The following is a 23571-nucleotide window of genomic DNA, read 5'->3' on the forward strand; positions in this document are numbered from 1 at the left end:
TTATCCATTATCCGTTATCGGTCAGTTCATAATACGCTACAAAGCCTAGGAGCCGGGACACTTACTCTCGGCCAAAAGGCCAAGCTAATGTCCTAGCCCTAAAGCCTTGCTGCGATCATTGCGAATGCACCGTTCCCGGAGGTACTGCAATACCGGGCCGATGCGTGGAGTGGACAGAGCAAGCTCTTATTCCATCTCGCACCACCTCGAGTGTGTTCTTGACACAACATGTATGAACAACTCAAAGCAAAAGCGTTGTCGTTTTAACTTTTGATTTTAAGACTTCATTTAGCAGTACAGATTCATGTTTTTTTTTTTTTTGGTTTGAACAAATTTATTGACACCAATAACAGAAAACAATCATGACAATCTCAACAGCAATTAAGCACATTCACAATATTATATTCCAATATGACGTTTTTAACGGTTAGAAACTTGATCTTAACTTGGGTCTTGTTTTTTGGTTTGAACAAATTTATTGACACTAATATTAAAATAAAACAATCATGACAATCACAACAGCAATCAAGCACATTCATAATATTATGTTCCAATATGATGTTATTACCAGCAAACACATAGTGAGGATTTGAACAACCCTTCTCGAAAATCCTATTAGCAATCGAACATATTCACAATTTCATTATATGACATCTTTGTTAGTGTCAATAGATCACCAACAACAGAAAACAATTATGACCAACACAACAGCAATCAAGCATATTCACAATATTATATTCCAATATGACGATTTTAACAACAAACACAATGTGAGGTTTGAACAACCTTTCTCGAAAATCTCAATAGCAATCAAGCATATTCACAATTTCATTATATAACATCTTTGTTAGTGTCAATAGATCCGTCCAGGCCAAAGTTGATTGTCCTTGGTCTTGTGGTCAAGAACCTGGCTGGAACTTTATAATCTCATAGCCACCAGTTGTCATTATCAGTTGCTATTTTACATGTGACGCTTTCAAGCACTAGTCGCTTTATGACATCATAGAACTGTACTATTTAAACAGATTGTTTCAAAACATGTTTGTCTTTTTGTAGATTGCTATAGTTACAACACAATTGGAACTTCTGCCTGGGATTATGCTGTCAGAAAAAATCTGAAATTGAGGCTGTGCTTCACAACAGCATTTTCAAACTTCTTGTCGAGTTGAGAAACACGGCCCTTCTAGTTTGTAATGTATGCTGCTGTTATATTATTGCTTGTTTGTGGCTACGTTTTGTTGGCTCACCTTAAGGTCTTTATGGTGTATTATGTAAAGAATGCTGTCCTTTGTAGAGCTGCCTAGTCAGATGCAAGTTCTGACAGGCTCACTGTTTAGTGTTTGAACCCGTGTATCTTTAGAAGGATTTATCGCATTATAAAAACATTTTATGTTGTTTATCTAAGTCTATATGAGCTGTCAACATGTCAGATTGTTAATATGCATGGTAAGTTGATATAGTGGCAACTGTCTGGTACCAATTCACGTGTAAAACAACGAAATGTGCTAAAAAGACAAATTCTCCCTCATTTGCTAACCAAAACTGAATTGGGTATTTTAAAGATAGCTAGGGAGATTAGGAGTTGAAATTGAATAATGAATTGCAATGTATTGACGCAGAAAGGATCACCAAATATTATATTTTAGTGCACTACCTTACATCAGAGGGAGCCACCCAGGTTTGGAACTGGAAACACCTAAGTCCAATCCTGACACGCCTGTTCCTAATTCCACCAAGCCTTTATAGTGACGGTTGGGAAAGCTCTCTAATTGTCGGGACATTGCTATTTCCATGTCACTCTCGTCCTGCCGTCTGTCACCATGTCATGTTTGTTTTTTAGTGTTTGTTACCAGTTCCAGTTTCTGGTTTCTTGTTTGGGGTTTTTATTAGTTGCTTTGTGCCCACTAATTTGTTACTTTATTCCTGGTTTTGTTAATAAATACCATTCTTGTTTTCAGCACCCCCTGTATTAACAGAATACCACCTACTCTACTCCTACTGCGGACCGAAGAAACAAAAAACAAACATGACATGGTAACATGATGAAAGTGGTATGAATAGGGCAATGACCCAACAACCATCGAGCTGTCCTAACAGTCAATATTAGTAGAATAAGAGAAAGGTGTTTTCATGATTGGACCCAGGTGTGTCCAGTTCCAAAGCCGGTTGGCGCCCTCTGGGGGCAGGTAGCGCACTAGATCATGACACCAATGCTTGTTCAAGGCATTCCCACAAGTCAGGATTACAAAGGAATTTCATTTTCTTAACAGGAAGTCAACTTAACTTGCAGGGTAACATGTTGCATTGTTTTTTTTTCAGGGAGGGACGGTATGTTGTGCGCTACAAGTGTAGTCAGATTGGCCCCATACAGGATGTCTTGAGGCAAAGGCCAGGCTGGGTTGAAGTCAAAGAGTGAGTACTTACATACAGTGCTTTGTGAAAGTATTTAATCCCCCAAACCTTTTTGACATATTGCCATATACCAGGTTTTGGATTTATAGATAAAAAAACTCAAAATATACTCTAAGAATCTACAATGGGAGACACAATCGTATAAAGAGACCAAATTTTATATTCTGCTATCATAGTTGTCTTATTCACATATTGTCCCATCTCACCTGCATATGCCTGCAGGTAATTTAATGTGTTCATGGGTCTCTCGGTTGCTTCTCTGATAAGTTTTCTCCTTCTGTGAAAGGAAAGATTAGAGGGACGGCCATGTCATTGTAGGTTTGCAAGGAGTTTATGCTCCCTCCAATTTGCTATTATTGCTTGCACAGTGTTCTAGGAGACGTGTACATTTTGCGAAACTTCATATTCCATTTCTGCTTTCAACGTTTTCACAACTTTATGCCTGACCTGCCTAGTGTGCTCTTTGTTAATTCATAATGCTGTATGTTCTCCAGTAACTCATTTCTCAGAGCACGTGCATTTAAACTGAGATGTACTGACACACACCTACTTTTCAGTATTCTCTTTGTAAACATAATATAAAATGTTGAAATGATTTGGTTCCACTTCATGATTGTCTCTTGAATGTTTTTTTAGATTTTTTTTCTTCCAGTTTTTTAGCTTTACTTTCGAAGCCTGAAAAATGGCAATATGACAAAGGATTCAGTGCCTAAATTGTCATCCGCTTTTGGAGCATTTCTTTTTTTTTAGTGATTGTGAATGGGATTTCCATTGGTGTGGCGTGGGTTGGCTCAAAGAGAATTTGTACATGGAGGAACACGTAAGAGTCAACCATTTCCGCAACCACTATGAGGTGTGCAATCAGGTGCATCATAATACTATTCTATAAATTCAACACTTTCATATAACTACATTTCTGTGTTTCGTCATTCAGCTGACACGTAAAGACTTTATGTTGAAAAACCTGAAAAGGTTCAAAAAGAATCTTGAAAGGGAAGCTAGCTGCATGGAAGGCTCCAAATGTGATTTCTTTCCCTGCACTTTTGCCATGCCTAATGAGTATCATCTTTTTGTGGAGGAGTTCAAACGGAATCCTGGAAGCACATGGATTATGAAGCCAGTAAGATCACTAAGGAAAAGTTAAATCCAGGACAAAATAAGAATAAAATAGAACTAATAATAATTGCTGATTATTTGAATGTTGTCTGTTCATTATGTCTGCAGGCAGCAAAATCTCAGGGAGCAGGTATCTTTCTTTTTAAAAAATTGAAAGACATCATGGAATGGAGGAAGGTATGGGATTTTGAATCAATTGAATATATAAAAATGGCTAAACACATAAATTAAATCTGATTGGGGATATTGTGTTTCAGCATGACGGCACCCGATCAGAAGAACAGAAAGATGCCACACAAGTGGAAAGCTATGTGGCACAACGCTATATCGAGAACCCCTACCTACTTGGCGGTGAGTTAACAAAATTGCGAACTGAATTTATTACAGGATATATGTAACGGATTTACTACCTCTTCACAGGGAGGAAGTTTGATCTGCGGGTCTATGTGATGGTTACATCAGTACGTAAACACATTTGTGAAGTGATCATTTCATATTACCAGTCATCACTCCAAGACATTTTCTTGCAGTCAAAAAAATACTATTGATTTAATTGTAGTCTATAACACAAGAAAGTTGATATTGTTTACGAAGTGATTATAGATGTGGCACTCCGGGATAAATAAGAAAGGCTCACAACAGAGAAAAAAGATGTTGTTTTTTTAAGTCAAGACATATAGGCATATTGGCAATCTTCTGGCAGCAGATTGCAAAGAATATGGTAAGAGATCATTTAAAATTGTCAAAAGAGATTATATCCAAAAACAATTATTTGTCTTAGTCGTTTTTTAATTTCTTACAATTTTGAAGAGTCCCACAGCATGTGTGACGTGTTTGAAAGAAGTCCTATAGAAACTATGGACTATCGAAAACAGAAGGAGACTGTACTACGAAGGCAAAATGGTGTAAAAGTTTTAAATCTATTTCCAGTTTTGTCCGATTCCTGGTTCAGATAATCTGCAATACCCTGTCAAGTTATTTTCAATCTCATTACCTGAGTGTGACAATTAGCTCCTAAAAATCGAAACACCTTATCGTGGTGAATCTTACATATGTTCTGAAAGGAGTACATTATTAAAGCCAAGAGTAGGGACCTTGCCAGGTACTCAAAACATGGAGCCCTAGAAAAACAATTTTAAGGCAATAGACGTCTGTTTCAGACGGGAATTTAGGTAGAAAAAAATGTAGATAGTACAATTGGCTTTTCAATGTCATACGTTGCATCTTTGGTTGGGAACCTTATCTATTAATATCTATTAATATGTTTAGTCAGAATGTCAGTCTGATCATACCTGCCAAGTTCAAAATTAATATATAATTAATTACATCAGAATATTATTTCTTAATATAATTTAATAAATGTCTTAATAAGTGTATGTTTTGACCCAAAACACTTCTAGCACAGCACAGCACAGCACAGCACAGAGGGGGATTGCTGACCACTGAAATTAATGATTGAAGACTACAGTACATTGTCGACTGCCTGAAAGCATAGGAACTAGCCCACTACAGTTTAGCAGCCATTTCCATACCTATTATGCACACAATTCAGGTTCTAATCAAACATAATCAAGAAGAAAGATCTGGACTTTAAGTCACTACATTTTAAACACTGTGGCTTTAAGTATGGTGTGGCTTATCCTTTCTTTTCAGCACCAAGAAAAATGGCGAGCTTCTCTTTTCAACAACACATGTGCTCTAAATACAAAACACCGCAGTGAAACCTGAGGCGTGTTCAGGAGAGTGATCAGACATGTAGTCTCTTGATAATCGCTTGCCCCGCACTGCTGAACGTTTTGTAATCGCTCACTGTGATTGCCTTACTGATCCAAAATGGCCGACGACAGTACAATGGATTTCGTTCTACAGCTTGCTTTGAGCGAGTTGGCTGATATGAGCGACAGTTCGCATATTGACACAGTTAAGGTTATCCTAAACGCAGTGGAAGGGTCATACCTGTCTTGCATTGTTCACAAACATTACCAGGCAATGTAAGACGATATATTACATCGCCAACAGCACTCGTCAGGGTGAGATCCTCCATCTTCTGCACTGTCGACGCCATGTTGGAAATCAAAGTAAGCGGTCTTTCTCCCGTGATTACTCGGGCACGCGAGCGCTCAATAATCACTGGCCGTTCAGAAGCTAGCGATAGCTCGCGATAGCAATCACTCACTCTCCTGAACACGCCTCTGGAAACATTTATGACACCCTTTAGTTAATATTTCTGCTAACGTTATTCATGTTACACATAACAGGAGGATAATGAGCGGTTTAACGGTACTTTATTGAATATTTACAATGTACTGACAGCATTTCAACATTTCCACCTATAAATCAAGTATTCAATTGATGTATTCAAGTTCACAGTAGTGCAGGTTTTCCATCTAAAATGTTACACTTCTCTTTCAGTATCATCAGCATCGATTTCACATTGCTGGTTACCTTTAATACTCGAGGAAAAAATGACAAGCGAACGTATTTGGTCCATTACCACCAATAACAACACAAAAAGTTTTGTGTCAAAATTGGCACGATTCTCAACAAAACGTTTACCCTGACGCTGTCATCTAGATTTTCTTTTAGCGCAATAATAAACACATGTACGTCTTTGTAATCGCCATCTTGAAATGTCACATGATCCAAAAACACATGACATAAACAAGTATGAGCAGAACTGAAATACTACGCAACTAAAAACGGTGTGCCAGGACAGGGTGCGTTTTGCAGCCAAAGGGGTCGATAAACATGTGGTGTGTGCCAGGCTTAAAATGTAAGAAACGGTGGCAAATTATGGCTGCGGCTTTAAATCCAATGTGGCTCGTACAAAAACAAAATTGAGTTTTATTCTTAAATTTCAGCATGCAGCTTTTAATCAGGTTTCTTCTGTCATCCGGAATTCGTGACATGCTCTTGAGAATTTTTTACTGCACAAGATGGTAAATGACATTTTGAATTTCAAGCCACTTTATTTCGTCAACTCAAACCAAAAGATGCAAAATCAACAAATATCGTTGACAACAAATACACAGTGTATAATACTTGATGATTTTGTTTTCCAGTATTTTCCCTTGAAGGCATGGCTATATCGAGAAGGATTTGCTCGTCTATCAAGCACACGCTTTTCCCTAAGTAGTATTGATGACAAGTGTATCCTTAAAGGCCTTTTTGGGCAGTGTTATACTGTCTGCAATGCATTCTTGGGGTTTAGTTTCAAGCTATTTTTTTAAATGTAATTTTTGGCATTAAATACCAAAGTTCCAGGATGTTTTCCTTATCGCTTCTTATACAGATGTGCATCTCACTAATGTGGCTGTTCAAAAAACAGCACCTGACTATGATCCAGAAAAAGTGAGTATATTATACATCAACGTATACTACCTTAGGAATCCTCTAACTTCATACAGCAATGTTTCCCTAAAAGCTTGTGTCCACCTTTTCATAGGGGTGTAAATGGAAGATACAGAAGCTCCGTAGGTACCTGACTGCAAAGCATGGAAGACAGGCGGTGGAAAATCTTTTTAAGGAGATGGATAATATATTCATCAGCAGCCTCCAAAGTGTGCAGAAGATCATTATTAATGACAAACACTGCTTTGAGCTCTATGGTTACGACATAATGTTGGATGAGAACCTCAAACCGTGTGAGTTTAGACGTAAAACAAATGTGTTTGGATGACTCAAGTTTAAAATTGCACGTGTTTTTAAGTTTACATTGCAGCACCATTATACCATTTTTTTAACACCGATACTGACAAATACAAAGCACCCAAAGAACACTCTCAAAAATACTTTTACTATGCCTTCACGCCATTTGACACAAGATTATGACTATTATGATAGTATGGCAAACATATTCCTACACAATGCTGTTAGCAAGACATGTATCAGCATGGTATCTTCTGTATTAATGATAATACTGCTTCTGTAATAATTTTTCTACCTAAGAGCCTTAGTTAAAAGAGCCTTGCTCTATTCTTATTTGCAGTTGGCTAATTGAAGTGAATGCTTCACCGTCGCTGGCACCAAGTAGCCAGGAGGATTACGACATGAAGTATAGCCTGCTTGAAGACACCGTGAATATTGTGGATATGGAGGGCAGGTACTTTGATTGTCACTGCATGACTAGCAGTTTCACTGCAAAAAAAAATCCATTGGCCGAGAATTTAGAAAAGCGTAGGTTTACATGTTTTTTTGATACTTTCTTCTGTTTCTTATATACAAAAAACACATCATCCTGATAAATAATATAGTGTATCAACGCAGATAATTATATTTATAGAACTGTTGTTTATCAAGATTAGAAAAAGTAAACAAAATACGTGAGACGAGGTACCATCTGTTTTATCAAAGAACGTTGCAGACTTTTAATTTTGATTTTGAATTGGATTAAATTGTCCTTATTGTCATTGATGTGAAGAATTATATCCAACAATATTAAATATGGTGCTCCAGGATAAACATGTAATAAAGAGAAAAACATAGGCATAAGTATTGCTTAGACTGGTCAAGGGCAGTCAAGTCACATTTATTTGCGTAACCCTAATCTCAAAATGTCTCAAAGGACTGCACATGTTACAATTACACCATCCCCTGATCTTAAAACTGGTTTAAATGTTAAAAATAGCGCAAATATAAGATCAAATCTTCGTAACAGTAATGCAATGAAAAGTACGGCAAAAACATTTAGCAGCTATAAAATAAAAAAATACCATAATAGTCAGACATTTTAGATACAGTTTTGCATGCTTGTTTGGGGTTGTAATGGCATTGGCGGAAAAATGTCTCAGAGCCTGTTAGTCCTTGTTTTAAAGGACCTCTCGCACCTACCAGAGGGCAACAGGTAAAAAAAGTGGTGGCAGGGGTGAGAAGTCTTTTTTAATGTTGATTCCTATGCTGTGGTATCAGATGCCGGCAATGTCCTCCAGATGGGGCAGAAAGTAGCCAAAGATCTTCTGGGCTGTGTTGATTACAAATATGAGGGAAAAAATAAGTAATATTCTCCGCCTGGCAGGTATGTTTTTTTTTTTTACATATTTTACTTTTTTAATGTGTATTAATAAACATATTATATATTGATTTAGGTACATTTGATTTTTAAATAACATGCTTTACTATTTGACTCTCACAATTACAACCTGGTAATAATATAGTTACAACATAGTAATAACATAAATTGTTATATTGGAAATGTACGTACATCAAAATGGTACCCCATTGTGCCAATCAGGAACAAAAAGCTCTTAGCTTCAAAAATATTTTTGACACGCTGCTCTTGATGTAACCCAACCCCCTCCCCTTATTCAATGCAAATCATTTCAGTGATTACAAGACTACTGCAGCTTGTTGCTGGGGTGATTTCTTAAATGTGGTTTGTTGGCGGTGGTAAACAACCAAATATGCTATAAAGGGGTTCCCAAGAACTGTGGTTGAGGACTGCTCTGTCTTCTATTCATTACACTTTGCAGTCATAACTGTTTGTTCAGTTCTTCGTCCAGAAAGCCAAAGTCAGAATGTCAAGTTTTATAAGGGGTTTGTGGAGCAACATCAACAAATCACACGGAGAAACAAAAACAAACCATTTAAATCAAAACTTAAATCACTCAAGGGAATACAAACGTCTATTATACCTTAAGATATTCTAGACATTCAAAAAGATAAAAAAGATTTTGAACGGATGGGGGATAAACATGTTTCCGTAAAACAAAAACTTTAGACACTATGACCGATACAGTAATGCATCTATTTTCTTGATTTTCCTTACTCAAAAGGTGAGGTCCCCTTAAACAGTTGAAAGTAGAATATTTTCTCTATCAAATATGTGTTAACAACGCCCAACTGACTTCTAAGAGCCTTTATAATTGTTTCCCACTGCGCCTATCTGCTTTATTACTTATAGCAATACTGTTTAGGACGTGCAACACATTAGAAAGGAGGTATGGGGGGAAAAGTGGAGAGCGTTTTTTATGTTCGTCCGCGCAGTCTTTGTTAGTGTAGCATGAAAATGGTGAAAGTAAAAAATGTCATTTTTCAAATACAGTCCTAACGCCAAATCATCACCCAAAAATATGGAAAACGAATTTTTCAAGTGTGTACAAGAAATGCGTGTACCTGCACATGCCAAATTAGAAAATTGACAGTGGCTGCAATGACCTAAGACAGAAGATGGGATCAGCGGGTGGAAAAGTTCCAAATTGTGTACAGCACTTTTAACAATGTGAGAAGTGACTTTCTATGAACATGATGCAGAGAGTAACAGTGCGGTTCATGTTCAGGTTGACTGGGAAGGAGAAGCGGGTGGGTGGATATGATCTTGTGTGGAACGACGGGCCTGTCTATAGTGAGGACGTCGACCCGGAAATATTTGGCTGTACGTGTTTAAAAGCCAACACATACTTAGGTAAGCCAATGTCCTGTCATTAACATAACTTGACATTAAGATTATAATATACATAATTAAGAAAGTATATGTTCACTTATTTTTCAGGGTGTGCAAATGACAGGGAACAACAGCTAAATTCTCTTCTGAAAACATTTCCTGCACAAAGAAGGACATAAACATGTCCATATGATCTGGTGCCAAGAATTAATGTTCTTCTTGACCACAGTTGTAACGTCAGTTTCAACAGGTGGTTTTGACAAATTTTCTTACTAAACCTCGTTTTTATGAATTTACGTCTCTCTATTATAAACATGTATCCGTCTGTCCTTTCAACAAACAGTGTTGTTTTCATATTGTTGTCATTAGATAATTCTTTTCGGATTTGAGTAATACGTCTTTTGTGTTTGTTTTGGTTTCTGATGTTTCAAGATTCTAAGACAATTTGTTTGTGTACATCTGGATAAGTGTCCTTTGATTGTTGTCATGCTTATGATACTGAAATTAGGATTCATACCTGTTAACCTGTACGTTTTTGCCGTACAAAGTATGTTTATTATGCATTTAAGACGTGTACGACGTACAAGAAAATCTGTACGGAAAAAGGCAAATTTGTCAATTATGTGTACCATTCGGTATACACTATGACGAAACAGCAAATCAATCATGTCAAACGAGTTTGCCGCGGTATCCTCTATCTCGGTATCATTTTTTTCGTTGCAAACGAAGCGAATGGTTTGATCCTACTGTGCGCATGCATCTGCCGCCTCGGATTTCATGTGGTAGTTATGTAGTGAAAGGAAGTCCGTCTCTTTTTAGAGAACCGGCTTTTTCGGCTCAACTCATTAAAGAGAGCCGGCTCTCATACGGCTCACTTGCTTTGATGCATTATATTACGAATCATTATTGTTGTATAAAGAAGTTAAGAAAAAAAGGAAGGTATATAAAAGGAGAAATTGAAAAAAGACAGGTTTGTGGTTATCCTTTTAATCAGTATATTACCAACAATAATTTAATGCAGAAAACGAATTGATAATTTGAATAAGAAAATGTATGATTCCACTTAGTTATATTTGCATGTATTTTTTCTTTCTACAGTGAACGTCCAAGCTACTTAATTTTTTAACTTTTTTGATAATAGACCTCATTCATGTCGAGCAACTCAGTATCTCACGACGAAATGTTAATTAACAATATATATGACATAACGAATACAATATAACTTGTTAAACTACATAAATAAACACATTTGGAAAAAATATGGTGTAAGATTATTTTGTATGGGAAAATACAACATTTTGTAAGGGCATGGACCCGTGGAGGTTGACAGGTATGATGATTCTTATTTGATTCTTTTACTTTGTAATGTAAAACATATCTTTGAATCTAATACAAACTAATACAAATGTTATGGCCTTTCCAAGATTCCTTTTAAGTGCAGCAAGTAAATTATTCAGCTTTGTTTCAAAAAAATGTATACTTCATTCAAATAGTATTGGAAAAGCAGGGTAAGTTATTTTGTTTGATACAAAAGACAAGTTCAAAGACAAAAACAAATATATCAGATTTTGCTCAAATTTAGCCGTTAAACATCCAAATGATTACACTTGGCATGATGTGGAATAGTTGGTGTGGTCTTCATGTTGAGTGGGGTTTTTTTTCGGTGTAAAAGCGAGTGAATTTTAAGTAGCTAATTTGCTTAAAATTAAGTATATAATTACTTGAGAACAACAAAACATAAAGGTTTGTTACAGGAAAAAATGGCTACTGTAGTATTACAATAATATTAAATAAATAATACATATACCGTATTTTCCGCACTATAAGGCGCACCTAAAAGCCTTTATTTTTTTCAAAAGCTGACCATGCGCCTTATAATACAGTGCGTCTTATTTATGGATCAATTTTAAAATTGCAAAGTTTCCCGACTAACTTGCAGCCGCCGACTAGATTTTCCCCCGAACGCCAAGTAGTACGCGGTGTATGCTGGGATTTATTTACCGGCGTTTCATTGGCTAACCAATGTGTCAATCATCATTTGAATCGATCACTATTGGCTAAAGTTATTCGGAGGTCAAGGGGCGAATCATTTTTATCATTTACAGGCTGGCATTGGCTTAAACGCGAAACAAAGCCTGCAATTGGCAGAAAAAGATTACATTTGTACAGCACGTGGTTGACGGCATAGAGAAAGCATTTTTTTCTATTCTGTATTTGTTAATATTTTATTCTCCTGGGTTTACTACCCTCACGGATATGAGAGGACATTGGCTGCACATTATTATGAACACAACGACTTCGGTGAGCTACTCCGGGTTTTATATTGTCCCTGTATCTTGTTTCGGACTGAACTCGATGTTTCTGTGATAAGCGGTGCAGATAATGGATGGAATGGAGTGTCTATTTTTAAATTAAACTCAATTACAAGTGTTTATTGTCATATGCACAGTAAAGTTGCGAGCGAAAAAGAAAATAGATACTAAGGAATGGTTGGCATTTCTTGAATCCCAAGACTTTAACCTTCCGAATGATGGAACGATGCATTTGAGTGACATCGTACGGACACCGCATCCGCACGTGTTCTCGAGACGTATTTGCGTCTTTGCAAGCAATCGGAATGTTAAGGGGGTAATAAGTTGGACCGAACTATCTGACTGTTTTGTCGACGTTCCCATTGTAGCGCCTTATAATCCGGTGCGTCTTATAGTGCGGAAAATACGATATATATATGTCAAAAATAGGACCAAAAACTATTTTTTCGGGATGCGCCCTATAACCTGGTGCGCCTTATAGTGCGGAAAATACGGTATATATATATATATATATATATATATATATATATATATATATATATATATATATATATATATATATATATACCGTATATATATATATATATATATATATATACCGTATATATATATATATATATATATATATATACCGTATATATATATATATATATATTTCCATTCTTTGCCAAAAGCGAAAAATTGAGGGATTACTTTTTTTTAACAAAAAAAAAACTTTCTAACCTATGCCTCACCTATACTTTCGATTTATTTTGCAACTCATTTGATTGATAAAAAAATTGTGGCTTTTGATGGAAAACACACTATCGTCTGGGTGGCCCCAAACTTTTGAAAGATAGTATGGAATAGATTAACATGTTACTGGGTAGATGGATAGATGTATACATGGATAGAGACAATTAAAAACAAAATACAAAAATTAATGTAATATTTTTTGTTGTTGTTGTTAATGTGCTTAAGAGTGCAGTAACCGGTGAGGTCCCATAAAAGTACAAGCAAAAATATTCCCTGCCGTGATATTTTTCTGACCTTTGGAATTTGAACCAGTTGTTTTTCCAGATGTTATACTGCTGAGCTTCTTTTACCCCCACGATAAGAATAAATTGACTCCATTGTCTACCTTGCTTGTGTCTTCCTTTTGAAAATACAGCATCGTTTGTTACAGAAATCACAGTGACATGATGATAACTTTCAGTTTTTTAGTTACTCCTCTCATTCATTTTACCCGTATTTGTGTATTTATTTGAAAACGTGAAAGTTAACGACGACGGACTTTCTCTGTGCGCTGTTGTGTTGTTACTATGACAACAGTGGCTCCTATGCGGTTGCCTTACTACGCCTTATGAAAGTACGAGTATCAACGCCAATGAATAAGGTAAAATTCAAATTGAATGTAGAAATGATAAATGACGCCAGTATTACGATGCAAATTAAAAAAATTGACGTCATGTTTATTTTTTACAATAGCAACCTCCGTATTAGCCGCAAAGCTAGCCTTACTTTCGGTAGAAAAAGGTAGACTACTAATAAGCAGCAAACAGACTCGTATATAACAATTAAGAACAACACAATGCCGTTATTTTATTTTTGTCTTTCATTTTTACTTGTGTACTTAATATTAATCATATTGCAAACGATATAAAACTACATATCACAATGTAAAATAGACATCCAAAGCTGTATTAAAATACAATAAAAATTACAAGATTAAATGAACAGATGATAACTAAATTATTTTTGGATGCCTTTTGACTATCTTGACTTTCGTTTTGAAAAAGATGTGTTTGTTGATTTATTTATTTTTGCTGTAAAAGGTTTTCTACATTGTATTTTTTACACTATTTGCACTGTGTTTTTATTTTCAAAATATTGAACAATGGAAGATATGATAGTTGTCATGTTGACTTTGTTATATTTGTATTTTTGTTACGTTGCTTCTTTTTTTGGGTTTGAATCTCTTGATTTTGTTCTGAAACAAGTTTAATGGAAATATTAATTTTTATTTGTTTATAATCTTAACAGTTTGCTTCATTGTTATCTGATTAAAAAAATATTGAATTTTAGGCTCTTTTATTGTGACTATCAACTCACCAGCTCGGTGACCTTGGGGGTATGGCGCCTACCCTGAGACTGGGAGGTTGTGGTTCAAGCCTCGGCCGAGTCATACCTAAGACTTAAACATTGGTAGCTGTTGCCTCCCTGCTTGGCGTTCAGCATTAGGGGTTGGAATTGGGGGGTTTGGTCACCTAATGACTCGCAAAACCTCAGTTGGGTTGAGCGAGGGGGCTGGGAATCCCCTCCTCTGAATCAATCCCCCACTGGGGGGATATGTGGTATATATATAATCAACTCACTCAAAGGGGTGGGGTTCAATTATGTATTGATCATAAGTGTTCCAAGCGAGAATTATCGGCATCGGTTCCCTTTAATACTACCTTGTATTTATATGTATGATATCAATACAAAAATCCCAGTATCGCCTATCCCTAATAAATAAGGCTCTCTTTCCTTATCTGCAGTTAGCTGCTTGCAAAGCAGCCAAAGATTCTGGCAAGCTGACTGAGAAGCGGTGGGTGAGGTATATGTTTCCTTTCTTTTTATTGATTGACATCAAATCTCATCCATTTTTCCTCTTGGAGGAAAGAGGTCTCGTGCGATACAAATGTGGCCCACTTGGCACCATACAGGATGTCTTGAGACAAAGACCAGGCTGGATTGAAGTCAAAGAGTTAGTGGGAGTCTTTTTTTTGGAATATCATCACCACATTTAATATTCCCTCGATGACTGTATTCTTTTGAAATAGTGATGTCGAATGGGATTTCCATTGGTGTGATGTGGGCTGGCTGAGGGAAAACTTTGATAATTCATTCATGGAGGAACATGTGAGAATAAACCACTTCCGTAACAATTACGAGGTAAGGACGCATGTTTGTAATGTTTTGTTACATACAGTTAGGCCCGAACATATTTGGACAGACACACAATTTACACTAGTTGGGCTTTACATACAACCACATTGGACGTAAAATATCTGGACCAGAATTTTTTTGTAGACTTGGACAGCTACACACATTTTCCGGAGAGTGTTGGTCACCTTATTGGATGTTGTAAATTGATTTTTCTTTAACATGGAGAGTATCTGGGGATGATCCGTCTCCCTTTTTGAATTGCCAACCTCACCAATGCATTTATTTTTTCTTAGAATGTACCAAACTCTATGTTTGGCTTCTCCAAGCCTTCCTGCTATCTTTCAGAGATTTCTCCTTTTTTAAGTTTCAGGAACTTCTGTTTTACCACCATTGAGAGCTTCTTTGGACGCATGATGTGTGGTCTCGACAACAGCTTACAAATGCAAAACTACAATCCTACATTTATCTGACCATTATACTACTTAATTGATGATAGGTTAACAAGGGAAGAGCCTTGTGAGTCGATTGTCCAATTACTTTTAGTCATTTGAAAATGGGTATAATGAGTGCAAAGGCCTATAAGTCCTCAACCCTCATTCCAATTTGAATATAGAAAGTCTCAAACTGCAATTTAAGATTGTGCACTTTAAGCCCATATTTCAGAATGTGTTTATGTGAACAGCGATATAACAGTGCTTGTGTCACTACTGATGGCAAAATGAAGCCCAAAAATACTCCACACAAACACACACACACGCACGCACACACACACACGCACACACACACACACACACACACACACACACACACACGCACTTAAGGCTTTAAAACGATTCATTACCTCGACTACGCTACCATGTTGACAGAAAAATGTATAACATGCTTGTGTAAAAAAATAACAAAGAATATATTTGAAGAGTGTATTAAGAGAGTAATATAGTGTATCATGAGTTACTTTGTGCTTATGCAGTAAGTTAAAAATGAGGTATAGTGCTCATTCATTTCTACTTAAAACAATATTGTTTTAAAAGTTTTGGAGACCCAGGCAATTAATTATTTGTAGGAATTGCACCTGCTTTTGGAAGAATTGGAAGTAGATGTTTCTGTGATTCCCAATACTGAAAGGGACTTTCAACTCGGAGAGTGTTTATTTGCCCCATTTATTATGAACAACACTCAGAGGTAGCGAATCATTTCCTGAATCAGTCACGATCTACACCTGCTTCATAGGACTTACAACATCACCGCTTATGTCATCAACATACACCTCGCCCCGCAGTCCATGAACCACTCATCTAAAATACCCGGCAAATGCTTCAGGATTCGCGCCGAGGAGCTCTTTACCATATATCACTGTCCAAATATTTTCAGGCCTAACTGTAAACCCAAAATCTTTCAATAATCATTTTTATATTTTTTTGTAGTTGACGCGGAAAGACTTCATGTTGAAAAACTTAAAAAGATTCAGGAAGCATCTTGAAAGGGAGGCCAGCTGCATGGAAGGCTCCAAGTGTGATTTCTTCCCTTGTACTTTTGCACTACCCAACGAGTATCACCTCTTTGTGGAGGAGTTTAAAAGAAATCCTGGCAGCACCTGGATCATGAAACCAGTTCGATCAAACTCCTAATATTTGCATGGATGTGAATGAACAGATCAGGTAAAAGCATTTCATGTTTTCATAGGCAGCAAAATCTCAAGGGGCCGGCATCTTTCTTTTCAAAAAACTGAAAGACATCGTGGACTGGAGGAAAGTATGTGATTTTGAACGTTTTTGAAAAAAACAGGTACAATTTTGCACTCTACACCACATCAAATATTGTGTTGTCCAGCATGACAGTTCCCGCTCAGAGGAGCAAAAAGATGCAACCCAAGTGGAATGCTACGTGGCGCAGCGTTACATTGAAAACCCTTACCTACTTGGTGGTAATAGTATAATTCAAAAATGAGCTTTTATCAGAAAAAACAAACAAGTTGACTGATTCAGTACTTATCCGTAGGAAGGAAGTTTGATCTACGAGTCTATGTGATGGTCACATCGGTATGTAAAAATATGTATCAAGATTCAAGATTGTCCTGTTATTAACATGAAATGCCAATGACATTTTCTTTGCAGCCTTTGTGAACAATGTTTACAAAAGAAGTTAAGATTTAAAATGGGAGTTCAAAACAGGATACAGTGGAACCTCAGTTCTCGACCATAATCCGTTCCAGAACCCTGTTCGAAAACCGATTCGGTCGATCACGGAAAATCGTTTTTCCCATTAAAAGTAATGTAAAATAGTTTTAATCCGTTCCAACACCCTAAATGTTTACCAAGAACGTAAACATGAAGCTAACCCAGGCTAATCGTACATTCGCGTTAGCGTAATCTTCCATACGAAAGATTACGCTAACATGAACGTGTAAAAATTAAAAAAAAGGATTATGAATAGGATTTCTTACCTTTGTGGTGGACGGTGGGGAGAGAAAAATCATCAAAAGTTTTTCACCCTCTTCCAAAACTTGCGGCAGTTGCTTGCTTATAGCGCTAACTTCCTTAGCCGCATCACTCGATTTCACAGCCTCCTTATTCTTTACTATTGTACTGATAGTAGATTTAGCCATGCTGTATTCACTAGCAAGATCGGAAATTCGTACACCTCTTTCATATTTAGCTATTATGTCTTTCTTAAAGGCAATAGTTGGACGAACAACTTGTTTTTTTTTCACCTGTCCTGCTTGCACCGACCTTCTTCGGAGGCATAATTAGGGGCTAAAACACCCGTACGCCGCTCAGCATCGCACCCTAGCGTACCGGCGTTCGAACTCAGCGAAGCAAGAATTTCTCGAAATTTTTGATCGAACACCGATTTGTCCGAATTGAGAGGCATTCGAAAACCGAGGTTCCACTGTATAATAAAATTTTAATTAAATAAATGTATGCTGCGTGGGTTCAAATCGAGCTACCGGCCTTACTGTGCGGAGTTTGTATGTTTTCCCAGTGCTTGCGTGGATTTCCTCCGGGCACTCTGGTTTCCTCCCACATTCCAAAGACATGCATTTCAGGTGGATTGGCCGGTCCAAATTGTCCCTAGGTGTGACTGAGCGAGTGAGTTGTCTGTCCCCCGTGTGCCCTGCGATTGGCTGGCAACCAGTTCAGGGTGTCCCCTGCCCACTGCCCGGAGATGGCTGGGATATATGTATGTATGTATGTATGTATGTATGTATGTATGTATGTATGTATGTATGTATGTATGTATGTATGTGTGTGTGTGTGTGTGTGTTCCTGTGATGATCTGTGGCGATGGCCTTCATTTTATTTTATTGTTTGTTAATGCAACATCCAATGCAGCCTGGTCTTCCTGGAAGGGGGGTTACCTCATGTGCGGACCCTTCTTAAGATTTCTTCATTTTCTTAATGCTGAGGTTTTTGAGTTTTTCCTTGCCCCCGTGTAGGTTTCAGATCAGGGGATGGTGTATTTATAGTCTGTAGTTTGCATCTTCTGTTTTGGAGTTTTCTCTTCTCCAACTCAGGTGATGCAAATTTTAAGCTTGTTCTCAAGCTGTGTAGGAGCTTGATAATGACCCAGGTGATTACACTCACCCTGTATTTGACCAGAGAGACTCCAAAAACATGCAGGACATACGACTCTTGAGGACCGGGTTGGTTATTACATAACACAGTGTCTATCATAGTCTGTGGTCTGTGCAGCCTTTTGGGACTCCTTGTAATTAAAGGCTATACAAATAAATGTGACTTGACTTGACTTAAATTTATTTAATAGTATTTAGATTTTATTTTGCGTCAAAAGTACAGATAAGACCAACAGGATTCACACACTGAAGACATCTCAAGTCAAAGCGAATTAGTCTTGAATCATTCAAATACATACTTTAAAATGTATTCAGAAAATGATGTACCTAACTTATCTACATAGACATAATTTTTAAGGCATTTTATAATAAAGATAATACTAAATTATAGATAATACAGAAATCCGTTTACCTATATTAAAAAAACATTTAACAAATGGCTACACTTTAAATCCAAGCTTAAAACACACTTCTATTCTATAGCATATGAATAACCCATATTTTATATAGACAATATCTGTTTATTATTTGTTATTGCAACATCCATTGCAGCCTGATCATCCTGGAAGGGGGATTACCTCATGTGCGGTCCCTTCTCAAGGTTTCTTCATTTTCTTCATGTTGAGGTTTTTGAGTCTTCCCTTGCCCTCATGTAGGTTTTAGATCAGGAGATGGTGTAATAATAGTCTGTGGGTTTGCAATAATATGTGGTCTGTGCAGCCATTTGAGAGTCTTTGTGATTAAGGCCTATACAAAAAAACTGACTTGACTAAATGACTTGACTTGACTTTAACTAAGAATTTGATCAATGTATAAATCGTTTTTTTTTGTTTGAACAATTTTATTGACACATTTACAGCAAATAAACAATGTGAGGTTTGAGCAATTTTTCTCGACAATTTTAACAGCAATTAAGCACATTCACAATTTTGTTATATCTGACAATATGACGTTTTAACAATTTTTTCCGACATTTTTAACAGCAATTAAATACATTCACAATTTCATTACTGCAGATCCATTGTGTGATATATTTTTGCTCAGTTTTTTCCTTTGAAGGCATGGCTCTATAGAGAAGGCTTTGCTCGCCTTTCAAGCACGCGGTTTTCCCTGAATAGTATTGATGACAAGTGTATCCTTTTTAAAACTTTGGAATCATTGATGCAATTGTTCTTGCATTCTACAGGTCAGCTATCACAATTGATTAGTTGTTGTGTTCCCTTCTAAACTCTACCTTGGGCTGCCTAATGAATAAAAATCTCAATTTTTTAATGAAAATACCGTAATTACAATTTATTTCCGTTTTTTCCTGCCTACATTTTAGAAAACATTAAAGGTGGGGTCCCCGCAACCCTCCAGACGATAAGCGGTGCAGCTAACTTCATGCTCCTGCCTGTGTTTTTTTTTCCATTTGTTTTTCTTTTACATAGTGGCAACCATACTTAGTAGTCGCGGCCATGATTTTCTGGTATCTAGCTGCTATGCAGTGATCGCTTGACACTCCTTTGCATTAGACAACACTGCCCTCTAGTGGTCAGATATTACACCTTTGGGCTTTAAGTAAATTAAATTGTTTTCTTGGCTTTTGAGACTGCATAAGCCAGTGCCAATGAAGAGGAAAGGCTTTTTTTCTGTGTGCGTTTATTTACATGCGGTTTAGGAGAAAGGTCAAATAAGCGCTGCGGCTGAAAAGTTCTGTTCAGTTTTTTTTTTTGGTAGAACATTCCAGGCACAAATGAGATAGAAAACATTAGCTGTAAATTTAGAAATCAACAGTCAGAAAGTCTGACAATTACTTTGATACTGGTAGGACGGGCCATGAAAAAAATGAAACCTCAAGTGCAGAGGTAATAGAAAAGCCCGCTTCACAAATGCCCCCTTCTCCAAATTGATTATGACAAATACTGAAAACGTTCAAGGCCATCTTCTGACTGAAAAGTAAAAAACTATTAAATTAATAAATCATGAAGTTCATTAATTCGAACTAAATGTGTCAAGGAGGTTTAAACGGCTTAAGTAATAAAGACGTTATAAATCAAGAAATCATACAGTCATACGTATATACAGCTACACATTTTAATATCACAACACAAACTTCGATCCATAAAAGTATATATGTTTTTTCTTTTTCTTTACACATTTTGAGTTTGTTGGCATTTTTGCATTGGATTTAGTCAAGGAGTTCACATTGCGGTTGTGTGCTCTCATGTTGAAGTCTAGACACACAGGTTACTTTTGGGAGGAAAAATCAACTTTATGACCATCCAAACGAGTCATCTTTTAACAATTTGCATAGACTAAACAAACACTGGCTAGACATCGTCCGAGACTTAGCTGATGGTTGATAGTTACATTATTCTATGAGAGCGAAAACTCAATTCATTCCGCAGGCATAATTAATAGCATACATTCCTAAAAGTTCCTTCATTGTCCTTAGTGCTTCCCTAAAGACATTCATCTCACAAACGTGTCCGTCCAAAAAACAGCACCTGACTATGATCCTGAGAAGGTGAGGAATTTAGAACACATGCTGATTTATGACAGTATATCTGTTTAAATCTCAGTGGGGAGCACCAACTTCTGCATGTGCACAGGGTTGTAAATGGAAAATAGAAAATCTCCGTCGATACTTGACTGCAAAGCACGGAAGAAAAGTGGTGGAAACTCTCTTCAAAGACATGGATAATATCTTCATCAGCAGCCTACAGAGTGTGCAGAGGATCATGATAAACGACAAACACTGCTTTGAGCTCTACGGCTATGACATTTTGTTGGATGACAACCTCAAACCGTGAGTTTAAACACAAAACACGTTTTCCAATATGGATTTGCCCAAGCCCAAATGCATTTACCTATTTCCATTGTAAAATGGGAGTTGGCTTTGTTTCCTTTCACTCCAAGGAGAATATTTACATTGAATTGCTTCCAAAACATTTTTAAAGTGTCTTTTTTTCTTTTCTCAACAAATGACCAAAATATTGCAGATGGTTAATTGAGGTAAATGCCTCTCCATCACTCACAGCCAGTAACCAAGAGGATTACGAGATGAAGCACAGGATGTTAAATGACACTGTGAATATTATTGACATGGAGGGAAGGTAGATTTCTTTGACAGGACAATATTTAATATTTTTAATAGTTATATATGTATTACACTGCAGATACTACCTGTGCTGCCCTTAGGTTGACTGGGAAAGAGACGAGAGTGGGTGGATATGAACTCATGTGGAATGATGGGCCTGTCTTTCGCGAGGAAGTCAACCAAGAAATATTTGAGTGTTCATCTTTAAACTCCAACACATTCTTGGGTATTCATATTCTTTACAGTATGTAACATCTCTTTTTACTCTTGTCAATCTTGATTCCATTTTTTTCAGGCTGTGGAAATCACCCAGAAATATAAAAAGTCCCAAAAAATTGTTGTTACTTTATCTACGAACTACATACTCTATCGTCTGAAGACAGATTAACTGTACAATACTGTGTAATATATATATATATATATATATATATATATATATATATATATATATATATATATATATATATATATATCCTCCCACATTCCAAAAAACATGCATCTCAGGTTAATTGGCCAGTCCAAATCGTCCCTAGGTGTGAATGAGCGAGGTGTATTTCTCTGTGTGCCCTGCGACTGGCTAGCAACCAGTTCAGAGTGTCCCCAGCCCACTGCCCCAAGATAGCTGGGGTGGGCTCCAGCCCCCTCCGCGACACTACTAACAGGGTTGTTGGGTTTTATTATTATTTTTTAGACCCGCGAAGCTCTGAACCCACGAACGTGGAACCGCAAAGTAGCGAGGTCCCACTGTACGTACCATTTGTGATCACATATAGGCTTTTTGTTGTGGTCAGTAGAAAGAATAGCTTTCCAGCCTGTGTTGTGGCATAAGACATTCATTCTTTTGAAATAATCCAATATTTGTACTACATCCATCCATCTTCCGCATCCGTTATCCTCACTAGGGTCGCGGCAGTGCTAGAACCCATCCTAGCTATCTTTGGGCATAAGGCAGGGGACACAATATGAATCCCTTTAGGAACAATATTTTACACTATGTAACACAGATTTTAATATTCAGCATTCTGAAAACTTGTCTGCATGGTTTTACATCTGACATATCATTTGACTTGTTATTGTTTTGGGTTAACAACCAAGGTAATGAAGAATTGTAGTGAATGTACAGTGCAATTTATTGTACGACTGTAATATTGAAATGTGTTTCTGCTTATAAAGTCATAACTATGTGTTTTCCAGTTAAAACATTTAAATTATCCAAATCGTCAAATCAGTAATTCAATAAGGTTGTTCATTTAGTGCTGTTTGATACAGCTTATTAGTATCCTTATATTTCAATGTAGTTATTTTCTTATTGTTTGAATAACATGATGTCTCAATAGATACGTTCATGTAGTCGTTATATGGTCTGTATATTGTTTTAAGTGCTTTTCTGATTTAGTGTTGGGAGGGAAGCCTTGACTCTTTCCTTGAGTCTTATCAAACCACCTGCAGGATTCAGTTTGGACAAAGGACTGGTGTGAAGCTGTGACTTGGGGAATTTTCCACCGACTTATGTTTTGTTTTTGTCATAGACCGGCATGTTATGCCCCTCTGATATATAAACGATTGTCAAACATTTTGAAAGCACACTTTTGTTCTTGTTCTGTACTCGTAACTTCAGAATATTCTGTTAAGTTTTCATCTGTTTTGTTGTAATAAAATCATCAAAAGAACTGCTAAACTCCAGCGCTTGTTTTACCCGTCACGTTGCACAACCTGGGTGTTATACAAACATGCAGAGAAAAAAAGTTATTTTCCCGAAAAACCATCACGCCTTGGACAAGGTTTT

The 23571-nt window shown here is 36.9% G+C and overlaps 2 protein-coding genes and 1 long non-coding RNA gene across 14 annotated transcripts; 2 read left to right on the forward strand and 1 right to left on the reverse strand.

The window, feature by feature from the left end:
* Window positions 1-1049: 1049 nt before the first annotated feature.
* LOC148369843 (putative tubulin polyglutamylase TTLL9) lies at window positions 1050-11318 on the forward strand. 5 transcript variants are annotated; one of them, XM_088332069.1, is made up of 13 exons: window positions 1050-1195; window positions 2320-2412; window positions 3163-3265; window positions 3347-3532; window positions 3637-3705; window positions 3786-3879; window positions 3949-3989; window positions 6591-6678; window positions 6821-6879; window positions 6974-7170; window positions 7517-7630; window positions 9804-9928; window positions 10016-11318. In XM_088332069.1, coding segments are annotated over exons 1-13 (1242 nt in total). In that variant the 5' UTR covers window positions 1050-1193; the 3' UTR covers window positions 10087-11318. The 5 variants fall into 5 exon arrangements, 4 of the variants coding, with proteins under 4 accessions (XP_088188195.1, XP_088188197.1, XP_088188196.1 ...); XM_088332071.1 differs by lacking the exon at window positions 10016-11318 and adding an exon at window positions 8437-8542; XR_015850055.1 differs by lacking the exon at window positions 10016-11318 and having other exon boundaries at window positions 7517-8542.
* LOC148369844 (uncharacterized) lies at window positions 7768-13548 on the reverse strand. Its single transcript, XR_015850056.1, has 3 exons — window positions 13445-13548; window positions 13249-13354; window positions 7768-8488 (listed from the first exon to the last, which is right to left on the reverse strand). It is a non-coding gene; the product is annotated as an uncharacterized LOC148369844 (long non-coding RNA).
* On the forward strand, window positions 13343-23358 carry LOC148369845 (putative tubulin polyglutamylase TTLL9). 8 transcript variants are annotated; one of them, XM_088332060.1, is made up of 14 exons: window positions 13348-13594; window positions 14739-14797; window positions 14864-14947; window positions 15024-15135; window positions 16554-16739; window positions 16813-16881; window positions 16960-17053; window positions 17128-17168; window positions 19763-19835; window positions 21154-21212; window positions 21298-21494; window positions 21688-21801; window positions 21887-22011; window positions 22081-23358. In XM_088332060.1, the coding sequence occupies exons 1-14, from the start codon at window positions 13562-13564 to the stop codon at window positions 22104-22106; spliced, it is 1272 nt and encodes a 423-aa protein (XP_088188186.1). In that variant the 5' UTR covers window positions 13348-13561; the 3' UTR covers window positions 22107-23358. The 8 variants fall into 8 exon arrangements, with proteins under 8 accessions (XP_088188187.1, XP_088188186.1, XP_088188190.1 ...); XM_088332064.1 differs by lacking the exon at window positions 13348-13594 and adding an exon at window positions 13631-13734 and having other exon boundaries at window positions 19748-19835; XM_088332062.1 differs by lacking the exon at window positions 13348-13594 and adding an exon at window positions 13631-13734 and having other exon boundaries at window positions 14739-14788; window positions 19748-19835.
* Window positions 23359-23571: the final 213 nt, after the last annotated feature.

Source organism: Urocampus carinirostris, chromosome 3 (assembly GCF_059441175.1).
Source record: "Urocampus carinirostris isolate Australia breed hairy pipefish chromosome 3, RoL_Ucar_1.0, whole genome shotgun sequence".
In the NCBI taxonomy this organism is placed as follows: Eukaryota; Metazoa; Chordata; class Actinopteri; order Syngnathiformes; family Syngnathidae; genus Urocampus; species Urocampus carinirostris.